At 33.8% G+C, this 16,593-nt stretch overlaps 2 protein-coding genes across 2 annotated transcripts; one reads left to right on the top strand and one right to left on the bottom strand.

Moving 5' to 3' along the window:
- The first annotated feature begins 768 nt into the window (after positions 1-768).
- Positions 769-1,776, top strand: LOC132563181 (uncharacterized). Its single transcript, XM_060227934.1, has 2 exons — positions 769-852; positions 1,352-1,776. The coding sequence occupies exons 1-2, from the start codon at positions 780-782 to the stop codon at positions 1,774-1,776; spliced, it is 498 nt and encodes a 165-aa protein (XP_060083917.1). The 5' UTR covers positions 769-779.
- Positions 1,777-7,033: 5,257 nt separating this feature from the next.
- LOC132563183 (TNF receptor-associated factor 3-like) lies at positions 7,034-16,294 on the bottom strand. Its single transcript, XM_060227936.1, has 9 exons — positions 15,865-16,294; positions 13,592-13,696; positions 12,767-12,925; positions 11,845-11,925; positions 11,041-11,115; positions 10,193-10,303; positions 9,457-9,570; positions 8,724-8,910; positions 7,034-8,143 (listed from the first exon to the last, which is right to left on the bottom strand). Exons 1-9 carry the CDS (start codon positions 16,126-16,128, stop codon positions 7,569-7,571), a joined length of 1,671 nt encoding a protein of 556 aa, XP_060083919.1. The 5' UTR covers positions 16,129-16,294; the 3' UTR covers positions 7,034-7,568.
- Positions 16,295-16,593: the final 299 nt, after the last annotated feature.

The following is a 16,593-nucleotide window of genomic DNA, read 5'->3' as shown; positions in this document are numbered from 1 at the left end:
TATATACAGAGTTCCTAATTGTTATTTAATGTGAATGTATCTATGGAAATAGAGAATTAAGTCCCTACTTATTGATATGTTTTCAACTTTTTTTGTTTTTCTTAAATGTTGCTTGTTTTGTGCTTTGTCAGAATCCAAGTTTTAATGAAGTTTGTAGTTTTACTAAAATCTACAAGAGTTGCTTTTAAAAGGCTACATTTAATATTGGTTACTTACAAGAAATAAACTTGTTACCAAAGTTGATGTAAAGTACAAATTACAGAAAGACAATCCATGCAAACTATTAACGAAACAGATTTAATGAAGTGGTAAATGAGCGATAGTGCAATTGGGGTTGAGGATATGAAGTATTATAATAATTGCGTTTGGCTGTGGAGGAGATCCTTATTGCTATATCATTTTCAGATTAAGTGTGAAACTCATACTATACCTGGTGTGTAAGATTTTACTTCTTGAATACATAGAAAGAATACCATGTATTGTGGTCTCCACGTCATATTTCTCTGGAAAAAAGACATATTTCCGGTATAACCACTATATAGTGATGTTTGTTGTTTATCATAACATATATAGAGTGCCTATATAATGTTGAATGTTTTGTTATGAAATGCCTCCAGATAGCATGGTCTTTGGATGTTCCTTTTTGGTCATACGTGTAAATATGTAGTATAAACAATATCTCAACATTTGTGATGTTCATTTTTTTTCTTTTTCATTTTCTTTCGTCTTTAAGATTCAAAGATGGTTCAATGTTTTGTTTTTTAAGGGCAACAGCAGTTATGACTGAGTTGGGAACACCCTGCTCTAATCAGATGCTGGAACCTGAATCTCCACAGCAGGCCAAAACACATGGTCAGTTTGGTATTACATACTGTACAGCACCAAGTCCTCTTAACAGACAGAATAGCCAATTCTAAACTGTTGTAGCAAAGATCATCAATATTCTTTTGTCTGTATTACTGTTTTGATATCAGTAATTTGCCCCTTCTGTTTTTTTTTTAATTTTCAATGGAGCTAACTTTGTAGTATAGTGGAATATATCAATTATTTCACCAAATTATTGACTTCTCATATGTATGACATGCTTGAAATGCTGTTTTACATTATCAGTGATCAACCTACAATTCATTTTCATGAGTTCTTTTCAGCTTTAGGCGCCAACAATGTAAAATTTAAGTATTTCCAGAAATTCTGAGTCCCAACACAATTCTACGAATACAGGACTCGGGACTGGCCTGTAGATTTATCACTGTGTATGTGGTGTTTTTATCATTACTATGGTATTATTACACAATGTCATTCCACTGTCCGATGGATGAGATGTAAATGTATTTATGTTTACTTGATGTAGGGTGTGTTGAACTTGATGAAGATCCAAAACCTGTCGAGACTACAGACCAGGAGGAAGACTACAATGACTCTGACATGATCGACGAAGATTTGGGATGCTCAGTTTCCAGAATAGATTTTGCACCAAAAACAAATCCTAAGAATAAAGCCATGAAAACTTTTGGAGATCAAGAAAATGTTGCAAAATTGTCAATGAAGCAAGCAGTCAAAGATTTAAAACTTGTGACTTCTCTGGAGGATTTACTTGAACTTGTGATGAAAACTGACTTTCAAAATAATGGTGATCTACACAAACACAACTGCGTCAAACGTTTACAACACCTAATGTTAATCTCTAAAAAGAGAAAGAAGCAACAAGATGTGGCCAAGTTTGTGAGGAAGGGACAGATATCTGTAAGGAAGTTTTTTTATGTTGACTACACGTGAAAACGAAGAAACCAGTATGATTCAGGATAATTTGTCTAAGAAACACCAGAAAGTTGTCAGATTAGAAGAAATGGAAACGTTGCAGGATGTTAGGAAAAATCTTTTGAATTTCAAACGGTGTCGTTCAATTTTCATTCACGGCAGATGTGTTCAAATTGATGATCAACAATGTGCAAACACAATACGGACGGCCTTGAGAAAATGTATTAATCGGTTAAAGAAGAATCCAGATTCTGCCAAACAGTCAATAAATAAAGCCCTGAAAGTGATATCTTCAGCTGTAGTTCAACTTCAAGAAGTTACTGCATGTGAAATAAAGGGAAGGAAAAAAATGAAAAAACAAAAGTTAGAAAGCACTTTGGAGACAGGTAGGGTAGATAAAAAGAAAAGAAAGTTTGAAAAAGGTGAGGCAAAGACAATGGACACTAATGCAGAAAGAAATATAGAAAAGAAGGAAAGAAAGTCAAAAAAGAGTAATACAATGACAGTGGAAGCTAACACAAAACAAAATATAGAAAAGAAGAAAAGAAAGAAGGAAATCGCTGATGGAAAGACCATTGGAGTAAATGCAGGTGGAAAAGTAGAAAAAAGGAAAGCTGATATCGCGAAAACGTTGCCAATTGAAACTGACAAAAATACATTTCGACGAACAAGGAGGGTATCTTCTATGGACAATGTGGATGTGATTCCCAGGAAAAAGAAGAAAAAGAAGTCTTAAACAAGTAAAATAAGAAATTGAAAGAAAATCAAATAATGAGTAAGAAAGCTGGAAAGTTTCTATCTCATTTGGAATAAAAAGACGATGAAAATAGTTATGTAATTATGTTGTTTTAAGATGATTATATATATGTAAGTTCTGATGTTTTATGGTATAATGCACATTTTCACTTTTAAAATTTGTTTCTGCTTCAGTTCGTAATTAGTCAAACATGATCCAGCAGATTGAAAACTACAGAAAAGGAAGTGCATTATATACATGTTACTGCCAATTTCATTGATTAATTTGGTATTTAACAGCTGTAAACACCAATAGAAAAGTAAAACTTGACAAGTTGGCATGAATATTTTCATTCAAAAATTGCCTGATCGCCATCTTGAAAATCCAGTTTAGTTTAGAAGTGAACATCTTCATTATGTTTGAAGAGGGATTTTGTTCAGGTTCATGTATAGTGGTAAGAGGTGACAATCTTCCATAGTCAAAGTAATGAAATTTGCCAGTGGTGGCCATTTTGGATATTGTTCAAACACCTAATACACCATGCAAATCTAGCATCATTACTGAACTTTCTCACTAAGTTAAAAGAATTTATATTTGATAGGTCTTCAGAGGGGGTAGTAACAAACTTCAAAACTCAAAATGAAAGTAATAACTGGAGCCAAATAAAATACATGGATAAGGTTGCAAGGACATTTATTGTGCAGCTTTGAATTTAAAATCTTCTTCCCCTACACCACCAGACAACATTTAAATAGCTTGTGCAGCCTCGAATTCAAAATTATCTGCCCCTACACCACCATTCCACATTAGAAAGGTCGATCACAAAAATATTATGGTACAAACACAGAGGGATTTTTGTGCCCATTATTGTTTGGTCTTTATTTTCTCTTTGAAAGTTGGATCTTTTCCCTTCTTTTCTCTTCTCTTCTCTGTTTTTGCTCTTAATGATAAGAAAATTTTAACAGAAATAGCAATGATAATCTTTACCTGCCAAATCCAAGATGGTCGCCTGGAAGCCATTTTGTGTTTTTGTGATCAGTCCCAAAATCCAATGGTCACAAGTAGATATCAAAGGGAACATACGTATGGAAATTTCAGAGAGATCCATTTGATAGCTATAAGAAAGGGGTATAACAATCTTTACTAAGCGAAGTCCAGGATGGCTACCTGTCTGTCGGCCATTTGATTTTTTTTCTGATCAGTCCCAAAATCAGACAGGTGCAACAAGGGACCAAGAGGAACCTGTAAGTTTGAAAATTTTAAATTCGAAAAAGATTTATGCAGTATTTCATTAGAAATAGCGATAACAAAGTTTCGAATTCAAAATCAAAGATGGCCACCTGTTGGCCATTTCCTTTTTTTCTGATCAGTACCAAAATTGACCAGGCAAACGTAGGGATCAAGGGAAACATATACACGAAATTTGAAAAAGATTTATGTTGTAGTTCTCAAGAAATAGCGATAAACATTTTAAGTAAAAACTCAATATTGTCGCCTGTCGGCTATTTTGTTTTTTCTGATTAGACGCACAATCAAATGGGCACAACAAGGGACCAAGGCAAACCTACATATGAAATTTAAGAAGGATCCATCCAGTACTTCTCAGGAATCATCAATAACAATCTTGCAAAGTCAAAATCCAAGATGGCCACCTGTCAGCTATTTTGGTTTTATTATCAGTCCCAAAATTTGATAGACGGGACTAGAGACCAAGGAGAACCTACATATGAAATCTGAGAAAGACCCATCCAGTACTTCTCAAGAAATAGCGATACAAATTGTCTAAGGATTGACCACGGACGTAGGGCGATTTGAATCAGATGGTGGGTTATTATATGTAACTAGTCTTATAAATCTCGTAAACATTATTTTGCTACTCCCTATCCAATTACTTCTGTTAGTAACCTTGTAAGGAGCTGTAGGCAAATAACGCAAAGCAATCCGGTTCACTGCTTAAGCACAGATGATAATGTACAAGATTAAATAACTTAAGCAGCAACATGTTATAAAATATAAGCAAGAATTGTTAAAAATATACTAAGATTGATAGTTAGTAAATGCACATAAATAGTACACGAAACACGATAACTGTGGGAGGGCGAAAGAAAAGATGCAGAATCAACGTCCGCAGCGGATGGCAGTCAGTACAACTAAAGAATACCCAGGGCGCAAAAAAGCAACCCCTCCATTACAGTATGACGATGAAAAACAATGAAAACGAGACGGACACTGACCAATAAAGGTAGTGTCCATCAAACTATAACCCGGACTTATGAGAACGAGCCCATAATAAAGATAAAAAACGGGCAACCAATCAACCAAAATTACCATATTAACAAACTTCTAACATCAAAATCCAACCGGCCATGAACTGCCATCTTGAATATTTAATAATACTTTGAATGTATGACCTGCGCAAACTCTGATCATTGCTTTTTTTATTTATTTTGTTTAAGGTCCAGGTCATTGTCTTGAACAAACCCGAAATATCAAGACTCTGGGATTTGGTGAACTTGAGAAGTTGTCCAACGTTCCCTTACAGAAATTTGAAAACTTGCAATTATGGAATGCCTATTATTTATTCTACCACAACATACATCACACTTTACAAACTTTCAATATTTTTGCTACTGATCTAAGATTAAGACTCCACACAAGTGGAAGAGGGACATTGATAAGAAACGTACCGATATCAAAAAGGGTATCTTTTATCAGAAGGTGGAAAAAAACCCTTATCACCATTACAAGAATAGAAAACATACCACAAAGAATGAGTTTTTATCTTAACAAGACCACATACAGTTCATGTATATTGAAATAATGGGCATGTAAAGATTAGATACATATCGAAATGATGAACATGTATAACGTAAAGATTAGATACATATCGAAATGATGGACATGTATTACGTAAAGATTATATACATATCGAAATGATGAACATGTATTACGTAAAGATTATATACATGTCGAAATGATGAACATGTATTACGTAAAGATTAGATACATATCGAAATGATGAACATGTATAACGTAAAGATTAGATACATATCGAAATGATGAACATGTATTACGTAAAGATTAGATAGATATCGAAATGATGAACATGTATTACGTAAAGATTAGATAGATATCAAAATGATGAACATGTATTACGTAAAGATTAGATACATGTCGAAATGATGAACATGTATTACGTAAAGATTAGATACATGTCGAAATGATGAACATGTATTAAGTAAAGATTAGACACCTATCAAAATGATGGATATATATTACGCAAAGATAAGACACATGTCGAAATGATGGACATATACCATGTAAAGACTAGACACATGTCAAAAATTATGAGCATGTTTTGTATAAAAACTAGACACATACTGACATGATGCACATATTTCATGTAAAGATTTGACACATGTCGAAATGATTGACATGTATTACGTAAAGACTAGACTTATACCGAAATGATGGACATGTATCATATGAAGACTAGATGACACTGACATTACATAGCAAAACTAGACAGGACGTCGTAATAATAGAAGTATGCATATCTCAATCAATTACGACAGGTTATTCAAATCTTGAACCTTCGGATCAACAACATTAGTGTGTATGATTCATTGTGTTGATTTGTTGATATTTAGGACATTGTAATACATTTAACAAAGGAAAAAAAATACTCGTGCCCTGTCCAGGCCTCGAACTTCAAATCGCCTATTACTCCAAAATATCCTTGTGGACATTGTTTATATGTCAATACCAGGCAACATATAACGTCGTCGTATATGTAGACATAGTGGGTATATGATACCTTTATTGGACAACACATTTTATCATCTTTAGATCCAAGAGTCATTGAAGAGAACTTATATTTTATTACCATATATGCATAACATGAACATTAGAAAGTATGCATATCTCGATGTGTTGTTTTGCACAAAAAGATGGAATTAAAAATGTCCTTTAATACCTCTTTTTTCAGAAAACTCCAGTTAGATTAATTATCAAACACACATTCGTATCAATATACAACACCGTAAAATAATACAAAGTAAACCATTGTTATAGAAGTGTTTTCATCGAGCGAATTGACCGTGAAATCCATCACTAAGTGTATGAACTGAAAATGGACAAACGGTGAAACTGACCGTCTCATTCAAGCACGAGACTCATGTTTACTGTTACATGAATTAATTCTATGAGGTAATTAAACAGAAATATTACAATATGCACATAAAACTGTCTACAAACTAGTTGGATAAATAAAAAGCGCGAATGCAAAAACAATAAAAAACGAATTTGGTACATATGAGGCCCTTCTTACATGTTACATGTGTATAACTCTGTTATATTTTCTTTCTGATTTCATTCTGTATACGTCATACTGGTAGAGAACACTCATATACATGTAATAGAATACTGACATAATTGCATTGAAATTCTACACAATAGATAATTAAATATATATTTATGTATGCATTTCCATAAAGTACACATCAAACATCATTTACAGAACAAAACTAATAACCTAATCATATTCCAATATATACATTAACCAACCTTGTATTTTAATTAATCCTCTCACATATATATAAAATAAGATGAACAAAGAGACCTTCATATTTTGATGCCGTGAAAAAATGTAGCCTAGTCAGATATCGGAAGGTACATAAATGTTTAACAACATTTCTTAAAGTATAAGAAACGCATTATACATATGAAATTGACTCTATTTTTATGGCGAAATCTGTTTTTAATGTGAGACAGGCATGGTATTTTACAGGTAAACTACAATTCTACGTGTACGTGTTCTTTTCTGCATCTCACAAGTATGCATCGGAATAAGAGTTTTAGTCTAAGGCTGATTATCTTTATATGCAGTATGCATGTTTTGAGCTTTTATCTCACACAAGATTATGATGACACTGGTTTGTGTCCCATTCTTTAGTAGATTACGATTCTGAGTAGCGGATTAACACGTTTTTATACTGCAGACAGAGTACAGAATTGTATTAATACCACTATCAAAATCTGTTCTCTACTAAAGAACCTGAACAAACCCAAAAATTCAAAAACTGGTTCTGGCATTCGTACAGTCGACGACAACCCTAAGAAAAATAGTGTCGTCTTTAAGGTACGTGTCCGTTTCTAGTTTAGAGTGATGAGCAAAGCACGGCACACCACATGCAACATTCATTTCTGTTGTGGGTTTTTGGAAGCTGTTACTCGTTGCATTTGGCAGGAACTGCTCGGCGACGTGTTGATTGGTTCCATTTTGGTCCAAAAGTTTCAAAGTAACTGGTAGTTGGAAAGGCCAAGGCAAAAGTGCATCAAAGTCGCCTCGCATCACAACTAGGAAGAAAGAGAGAAAGAGACCCTTTCCAGCCCCGTCACCATTCAGGTAGACGCGTCCACAAAGCTTGTATCCGTACCTACTGGTATAAAACGGCTGACTATACAGAGACAGGGTTTTCCCGGATACGGCTTCACGTTTTCGTCTGTTGTATTCTCTGATTTTCCACATCAGGACACCGTCGAAGTTAATCGTTTCTTGTAGTTGAAGTCTCAGGTCTAATTCACAGAGACGAATATCCAGCAGCCCAACCTGCTTCTCCACATTCTCTATTTCTTTAGAGTTTCCACCTGTTGAAAAAAAGTTATTAGTACAGTTATCAGTGACATTTTGTCTCCGGTACCACAAAGGATATCTAACTTTGGGTAGAAGAATCAAACTGATACCAAGAAGATAAAAGGACTTTAAAATAAAATATAAAAATAAACAACAACAAAAATCAATCAATCAATGAGAATTTTTAAAATATCTATTTTTCCTTTAAAAATTAAATTCGACACAATGAGGAGACACCTGTGTTCATGTTTGAAAATCTCACACCTGGCTGACTAGCCCAACATTCAACAATTTTGGCAATGATGTCAACGTTTCAGTTTTTGGGTGTACAAATGACAAAGATTACTCGTCAACATAATTGAACCTGGACTTAATTGTGAATAAATTGAAGCTCATATTTAATAGAATTGTACACTATATTGATTGTAAGGCACCATTTTAACTTAATTTAATGCGGAATCACATATATTCAGCAACGCATGTTAACAAATATTGGTTATGCATTTTAAAATCTACTTTAAAGTTATTAGATTGTGTCTCCGTTATAGCTGGCTGGAATATGGTATTCTGATTGATCTCCGAGTGATTACGTACCCCCAGAACGACCTGCTTGAACTCCACCTCTATGTTCTATGTTGGTCACTCTCTGGTTTGTTGCTAGGACTGTATCCTTCATCGTTATCACTTCCTTTTTTAGTTTATCAACGGTCTCTACGGACGCTTTGTCTTCAAGTAGGCGTCCCGTCTGTATAACCTTTTCTCCATTGCTTGCCAGAAATTTCTGTAAAACATTTTAATACATTTTGGTTATATTTCTTAAAATAGGTAAATGATGGATGCATTTCCGGAGTTTTACATTAATTTCAATGTAGTGAAACTCCTAACGTTCTTTAATCACATTACTTGTTGATATGTTTCATTTACAGCACAAGGTAAAAAGTTCTCTCGTTGTTATGTTTTATTTGTCCCCATCGTTGTGTTAGGATATTCTCTGATAACGTCCGTAATACAACTGTGTACACCGTTACCTTCGTTGTTTCAGGTTATTTGATGCATGTTAAGTATAGTATGACGATCGTTTGAGAACGTAGATTGACCAAATGGCGGATGTCCTTGATGATTTTATTAATTTTTACTGATTTCATTTTGGATTATGTTGACATGTTGGTATTTTCTTGTCCTTTTTGTAAGAAGTTTTATTTAGAAAATTCGCAGCAATAGTTGTTTCTTTTTCAGTTCAAAACAGCTTCCTGGAAATAAAGATTTCTTAGCTCTCACAAAAAAACCGTATGTTAAAATCACAGGTACGAGAATCAGAATAAATTACCTTCATTTCCTGAATCGATATTTTATTTGCTTGTGTCTCTTTTTGTAGCCTTTCGTTTTCCTCGATGAGTTCGGGAATTCTTGCATTTTCCCGTATGACTTTATCCATTGTTGTCTGAAATTCACAAATGATAATGTATGCCACGTTGTTTAAAAATTAATAGGGAACTCGTTAAAATACAATGCTTTATATATTTACCATAGTTTATTTATAGTTTACATCCAAATTAATAATGACGTCTACTAAGAAATTTGAAAGGTGGCTGATGCCGAGTATTGTCAGTTTTAGTAACCAGAATTACTCAAGAAAAAGTACCATTCGTAATTCAATAATGAGACAGTGATATTAGGAATATCTGTATGCCATTTCAACCTGACATTTAAGGATATCCATTTTTACAACAAGTAACAAAAACATTGCCGTTGTTGTTTTTTCTGCATGATTTTGTTCTTTTCAAATATGTTACAAATATATTTCCTATGATAAAAAAAACATATTGTCCTATTAATTAAGAAAATAACACATCAAAGCAGGACAGATGCCAAACAATCAAGCAACGGTTTTATAAAAAAAAATCCTGGTAGAGCGATATTTCTTCAACTGTAAAAATACAATAATGTATTTAATATATCAGAATAGAAACAAATCAGACCACCGGTGACCTTTCCATTAATAAAAAAACGTTTTATTGGTCAATACCTGGTGAGTTACAGGTGTATTTCAATGTATTTAATACCTTCAATTCTAAAAATAAGGATTCATGCTGTTGACTGGAACGCTTCATTGTCATGTCAAGATGTAATGAAATCATGTCCTTCTTATGGATGTCCAATTGGTCTTTGGTTCCCTACAGTGGAATTCGTGAACATTTTAAGACGTGGTGAAAGATCGTAACTGTTATGAACAATATTGACAATACACACAAATATTATTAATTTACTGTATAAGTAAAGACAAATTATCAAATCGGAATAAATTAGTATAAATGATTTCTATCCAATTGAACAAATAATTTATTTGCAGTATCAAGTATAGAATAAGTGTCTTCAATTGACAATCAATCTATCATCTTATCGTTCTTAAAGTACCATTCGTTTATTCTATTAGTGTCCTAAACTCATCATTATTTAACTGTATTAGCGTCCTCAAATTCATCATGGTGTCGTCGATGTAGCAAAAGACTCTTTCAGGACACCTGGTCATATTTTCCTTGTACATTTCAGCAGTATCCGAGTAAAGTTATTGTGTACATTTTTTTTTTCGCGTTACAGTATTAGCATTAATGCAAAATATCATTTATGCATAGCAACAAATGCATTAGAGGCTTTGCAAACAACTGTATGTGACGCAGTTTTTCCCATTATTACTGCTCATTCTAGCGATACATATATAAAAACACGTATCAAATAAGCCTTCTGCTATCAAGATTCCCAAACAAATTCAGAGAATTCAATTACAGTTAGGATCTGTATAGCATTAATGCCTTCATATATGTGTGATGATCTGGTATCATTGAGTACATGTTATGAACGCACGCAATGGAAGTCATGATTAAATATGTATAATATCCGAATAATTTCTTACCTCAAATGTACATCCATGCTTAGAAAAAGGACATACGGTCTTTTTGAGTGGACACTGGATTAAGTGATCGTTCATCTAAAGTAAAATAATTTATGTGAACATTTAAACAGGTACATGTACATTGTTTATGCCTAAACTATTTTGATGTAAATATGTGATATTTTTGTTTTGCATTTGTGATAGCATTCTCAGGAACTTGATTTCGCTTTATTCATTAAAACATCTCAAAATAAACAACCCAGTAAGCATTTTTACTACAACAAATTAAAAATGTTAAATTTCAGAAAAGGTATGCTTTCGACTTTTGTAGATTGATATCAATTTATAGAAATGCGGAAATAATTTTAATTTCTCTGAATTAGCCCAAATCAAAACAATCGCAAAATATCTGTACCTATATTTTAATCAATATTCTTTGGTTCAGTGATAATCCTATTTTATGGCTGAACGTATTGTGCTAAAATGCGATTGTACTAATTACCGTTTTTAAGGTTGTTTGCAAATCAATAGTTATGAACGTGCAAATTAATAACGCTCGATTTGCTAAAAAATTATAGACGTGTTTTAAATTTGATTGAACCAAATTAAGTATGTTAACGGTCTTTCTTATTATAAAAAATACATAACGTGCTGGCTTAAATCCGACAGTTCTAAAATCTTAAACGTTAAACGATCTTGTTTGCTACATTTACTTTATAAGTTTGTGTAATCAAATGTTTTTCTAAAATCACATATCAAGCAACGCTGAATCTCTCAATAATGCTATATTCAACATATCGGGTATCATTTTCAATCAATACAAACCTGCTCTCGTGGCATGCCCTGAACTCCGCATTCGTTTGGACAGTTTAACGGAACCTTCCGGCATACAGAGCTCTGATGATTCTGTGTATCAAATATATGTTTGTTACGCCAATGCCTAAAAGTCTCTTATTAATACATCTTTCAATTTACCACATTTCTGTCTTAGAAATTTTCAGTCGTGGTTAATAATACTTTTCGATACATGTAATCATTACGAACTTGTAAGTAGTTATATTGAATGTATATGAATGACGTATACGAACAGTTGAGTTTGACAAATGTAATGTCTGTATCTATCTAAAGACCCTCTCTTCCACAAGGAACACGGAGATTTAGAAAAGTCCAAAAACACTGGTTACTTCAGTAGTTGTTTGAAGATCCAATCCTCGTGACATTGCGCGTTCATCTAAAATTTATGATAGCCCATATCCCAGAATGCTAATTTCAAAATCTCACCAACCTTAGTAAGAACAATTTATCCCATCATACACTTGTAACCATGAAAATTGGTAATGGCCCTGATTTGAACAAATTCAGTCGTTTTAGACTTTTCTTTTTTTTTCAAATTATCCCTAAACCCTAATCAAGGTCATCCATTGATCAACTTGACAGGTATTAAACACTGTCACCTTGTTGCCAATCATTATTATACTAGAAATTTAACTTATTCATTACAAATCTTTTGAAGATTTTTACACGTTAGACATTTGTCAACCTGAAAGTAGTTTAAGCTTATTCATTCATAAGTACCTAGCAACCCATCCTCTTGGCATGCATCTCGCACAATATTTACAAGACAGTCTAGATGCCAGTACCGTAAGTATACTGGGTACCACAGTTACAAGTTCATTCAGTTGTTCAACATTCACCTTCGTTTGATCTATCTTTCCAGTTTCCTGGATTATTTCGATATAATATTTACCTCAATATCCTTCATACTGATATTTTCTAGACAGTAAAAACACTGAGTCTCTCTATATTCACAAGTCTTGGACATGTGCTCCTCCAACTCTGACAATAAAACGGCCTGGCCACATTTATCACAGTGTTTTCCTTGAAATCTACATGTGGCCATGTGTTTCTACAAATATGAAAACAAGAAGTGATTATGTTGGAATCCCACTGGTACTTGGTACGTTCAGTATGTTTTCATGAAGAATGTTGATTTTACGATCTTATTGACAGGTAAAAGCTGAAATTCTGAATTTCTCTATCGGTAATTTCAGTAAAATTGCAATCTAAAACAATACAGTGTATTATGACGTTATATAGAACATAATATACATATATCATTTTCGTTCATCATTCCTGATATCAATGATTTCCAAGTATACAACAATATATATAATTCTAATAATTCAAGCTTTTTGCCCCCCGTATCGAAAGATTGAAAGACCAGGAAGAAAATTACACCAAGTGACCCTGAATATGACATTTGACCTACTTTATGAAAAACTTAACATTGGCAACAAGTTTGCATTGTCAGAGGTATAGATTTTGTATTTGGCATGTGTGTTCCTTGTGATAAGACATTTATGGTGGTACCAAACGTTTTGACCATTTCACCTTGACCGTGACCTGTGACTTACATTTTAATGAAAAAAAATACCACATTGAAGATACAAGCATTTCAAAAATCGTGTATTCAATTAGTACAGGCTTTACATAGTGCAGTTTAAATTTTGTTGCAACTGGGGGCAAAGTGTTTCATACATGCTTCCTGTTATACTTTAGTTAGGGTACTTACGGATAAACCATTCCAGGGTAGTTTTTCTTGGCAACCTAAATCTTTGTATGAACAATAGACGGACAATTTTGATATTTCCCGTCGTTTACACGCATCTGGAAAAACCTGTCAAATAAAAATCATTAGATGTATCAAACGATATGTATAGAGTATTGTAAAAACATCAATATCTATATACATATATATATGTTTATCTATTTAATTTTACTCTTGAACCAACATTATCATCATTGTTCAATACAGTACGATTATCATGAGACAATTTAATGATATCGTTAAGTCATGTATCCGAATAAAAGTCATTTATAAAATAACTACCCTGTTATCATAGCTTACATTGTCCTGTATTCTTCATTTGTTTCATGAAGGTATGAAATTTATGATATGGAAACATAATTAAAATCCTTCATAGGATTTCATTTTCATTTTACTGATCGCCAGCATATTGAGTAACTATATTTACAAAACCAATCACTATTGATCAGTCGTTTGTAAATTACAATAGATTGAGGAGTGATCTTACAGCTAGCTATCATATCATCTTTATTTCTTTCATTTTAGTTTGACGTGTCTCTTTTCTTATTTTTTTCAATTTCTAATTTCGACAGTGATACCAACAGCAAACGATCACTAGTAGTCTACAAATTCCGATCACGCTCAAAACTGGCATTTCATACTTCGAAATGCAAAATATCATATAATATCTTTCTCAGATATACAATTCGCAAATAGGAACCCACATGGCGAATTTTTTCACATGTTCAAATTCTGAGAGACAAAGCTTTAATAGAAAGTGTTGACGGGAGTATGGTCGGCAAGTTGAATTAACATACCACTTGAATGTCAGTCAGCCAGATCTACTACCGATGAAGGGAAGGTGTGAACGTTTCAAGTACTGTAGTACTGAACAAAGTATTGATAGTATTGTATTGAAGTACTTCACCAATCGAATTCCTTAAATTTATGCAACAAGCTCTCTGATTGGCAGAGCCAAGTCTAGATCGATTGTGGGTGGAGCCAGGTGAAAAAATACTGTGCAGACATCGGCATTTTACAAACACTCGACTGTCGCGAGAGGTTAATTGGAAGAGTCCAAGTCACAGGTGGCTTCAGATCAGACCTAATTGGGTTGTCCCATTTGTTTCGTTCTACACCCAATGATACTTTGCTTTTCCATCGATGGTACAACGAGAAAACGAAAGTTACTCAGTACTAAACTAATTTACGTACAAAATATATATCAACAGGTTAGATCACTGGGACCGGAGAATTCATAACATCTTAACAGTGAATGTAGTCACATAGTCATTCTGTACTAGTTTTATTTATTTATTTATTTTTTTGAAGGGGGGGGGGGGGTGGGGGGGGGGTGGGGGGGGGAGGGTTGGCTCAAAATATTTCGGTTTAAGCCCAAGCTCTATTATATGTAACAAAGAATTACGAATTACCTGGGACCTCCTGATATATGCCGATAATTCATACTGCATTAAAAAATAAAGGAATTCTGTGGTCCCATATATTTTTTATTTTATTTTTTATCTTTCCATCGAAAATTATACATATCCGCAACATGTGAAAAAACTTTGAAGTTGGTTGGGCGGAATATCTAGAGCATTTACTACTGCAAGTTCCAGAAATTCTGACACAAGTCGGGTATATTTGCCCGAAGCCTCTGTCTCATGACATTGAATACATATTCAGTTACGTTGTATTCCGGGGAATAAGGCGGCTGAAAAACCAGGGACACGCCATATTCTTTCAGCATATTTCTTAAAATGCGCTCTCCCTGTCTATGGTGATGGAATCCACAATTATCCATCACAACCACATCGCCTTGTACAAAAACAGGATTCCCCATATCGTTCGTATCGGACATAATTTCGTCGAAGAAAATTTTGCGTACTGTTGCCGTCGTCGGACATTTTTCCAGCGATTACTTAGTACTTGTTATGTAACTGATAGTGTACATTAACTCCGCCTACCGGAACAAATTGGGTGTCAGATCAACTATTCAGGTTGTCTAAACTCCGCCCCCGACCAATCACAGAGGTCGTTGTATACTTGACTCGATTATTTGAATACTTCAATACAATAGTATCAATACTTTGTTCAATACTATAGTAAGTGTGTCGTTCACACCTTCCCTTCATCGGTAGTAAGAGTAATGTGTTGGTTTGGTGACCTATGGTTAATACATACTCTAACAACTGATCGCTTCATAAAATACTAAATCTTAAAGAAAAAACAGTTAAAATATTGAATAAATCACTTACAGAATTTTTAGAAAACTTAATTTGGCATCCTGGAATATGGCAAGTGTCTTCCTCTTTCTCTCCGAAGATGATATTGATATCGTTTTCACAAATATGATGTCCACAACACAGTTGGAACGCATTTCGTAAAACTCCGTGACAGACTGTACAAGTTTCACCCTCGCCCAGCTCTAGTACAAATTCTGGTAACACTTCAGGATTTGTGAAGTGTGTTTTGATTCTTTTGGATATTGATAATTCCCTACCGTCAGTTTCAAGCGACATTGTTGATTGTAGTTCACGGATCGATCACAGTAAGTTGGCTGGCTCTGATTTTTCTATGCTATAAATGTTCGCGTCACTTGTGATAATGACAAATTGAAGGTATGACAAATACGTATTATATTTGCTATAAAGCTTAAAAATGCTAAATTCAAAATTCAAGAATCACACATCAGATACTGGCATACAGGAGAGTATTTTAGCACAATAACAAATTCGCTAGCAATAACCTAAATAAAAAAAATTAACCATAAAAGGCGGTCATATAAGACTGATTAATACAGAATTTGTTAATAGCAGTCTAAATAAGCTTAATCTTATTCTTCCGTGCCAAAATTTATATGCATAATTGTCACACGTCTTCAGTAATGGTTTCCGTTCAAAATAACCGTAATCTGGCCAAAACCCATAGATCATCATTGGCAGAGCCGGCTTTCGCAGATTCCAGTAACATCCCTGGTCCCACTG

Source organism: Ylistrum balloti, unplaced genomic scaffold, assembly GCF_031769215.1.
Source record: "Ylistrum balloti isolate Yb309-2 unplaced genomic scaffold, AGI_CSIRO_Ybal_v1 Utg371624, whole genome shotgun sequence".
Classification (NCBI taxonomy): Eukaryota; Metazoa; Mollusca; class Bivalvia; order Pectinida; family Pectinidae; genus Ylistrum; species Ylistrum balloti.
This window is presented reverse-complemented; position numbering and strand designations above follow the sequence as displayed.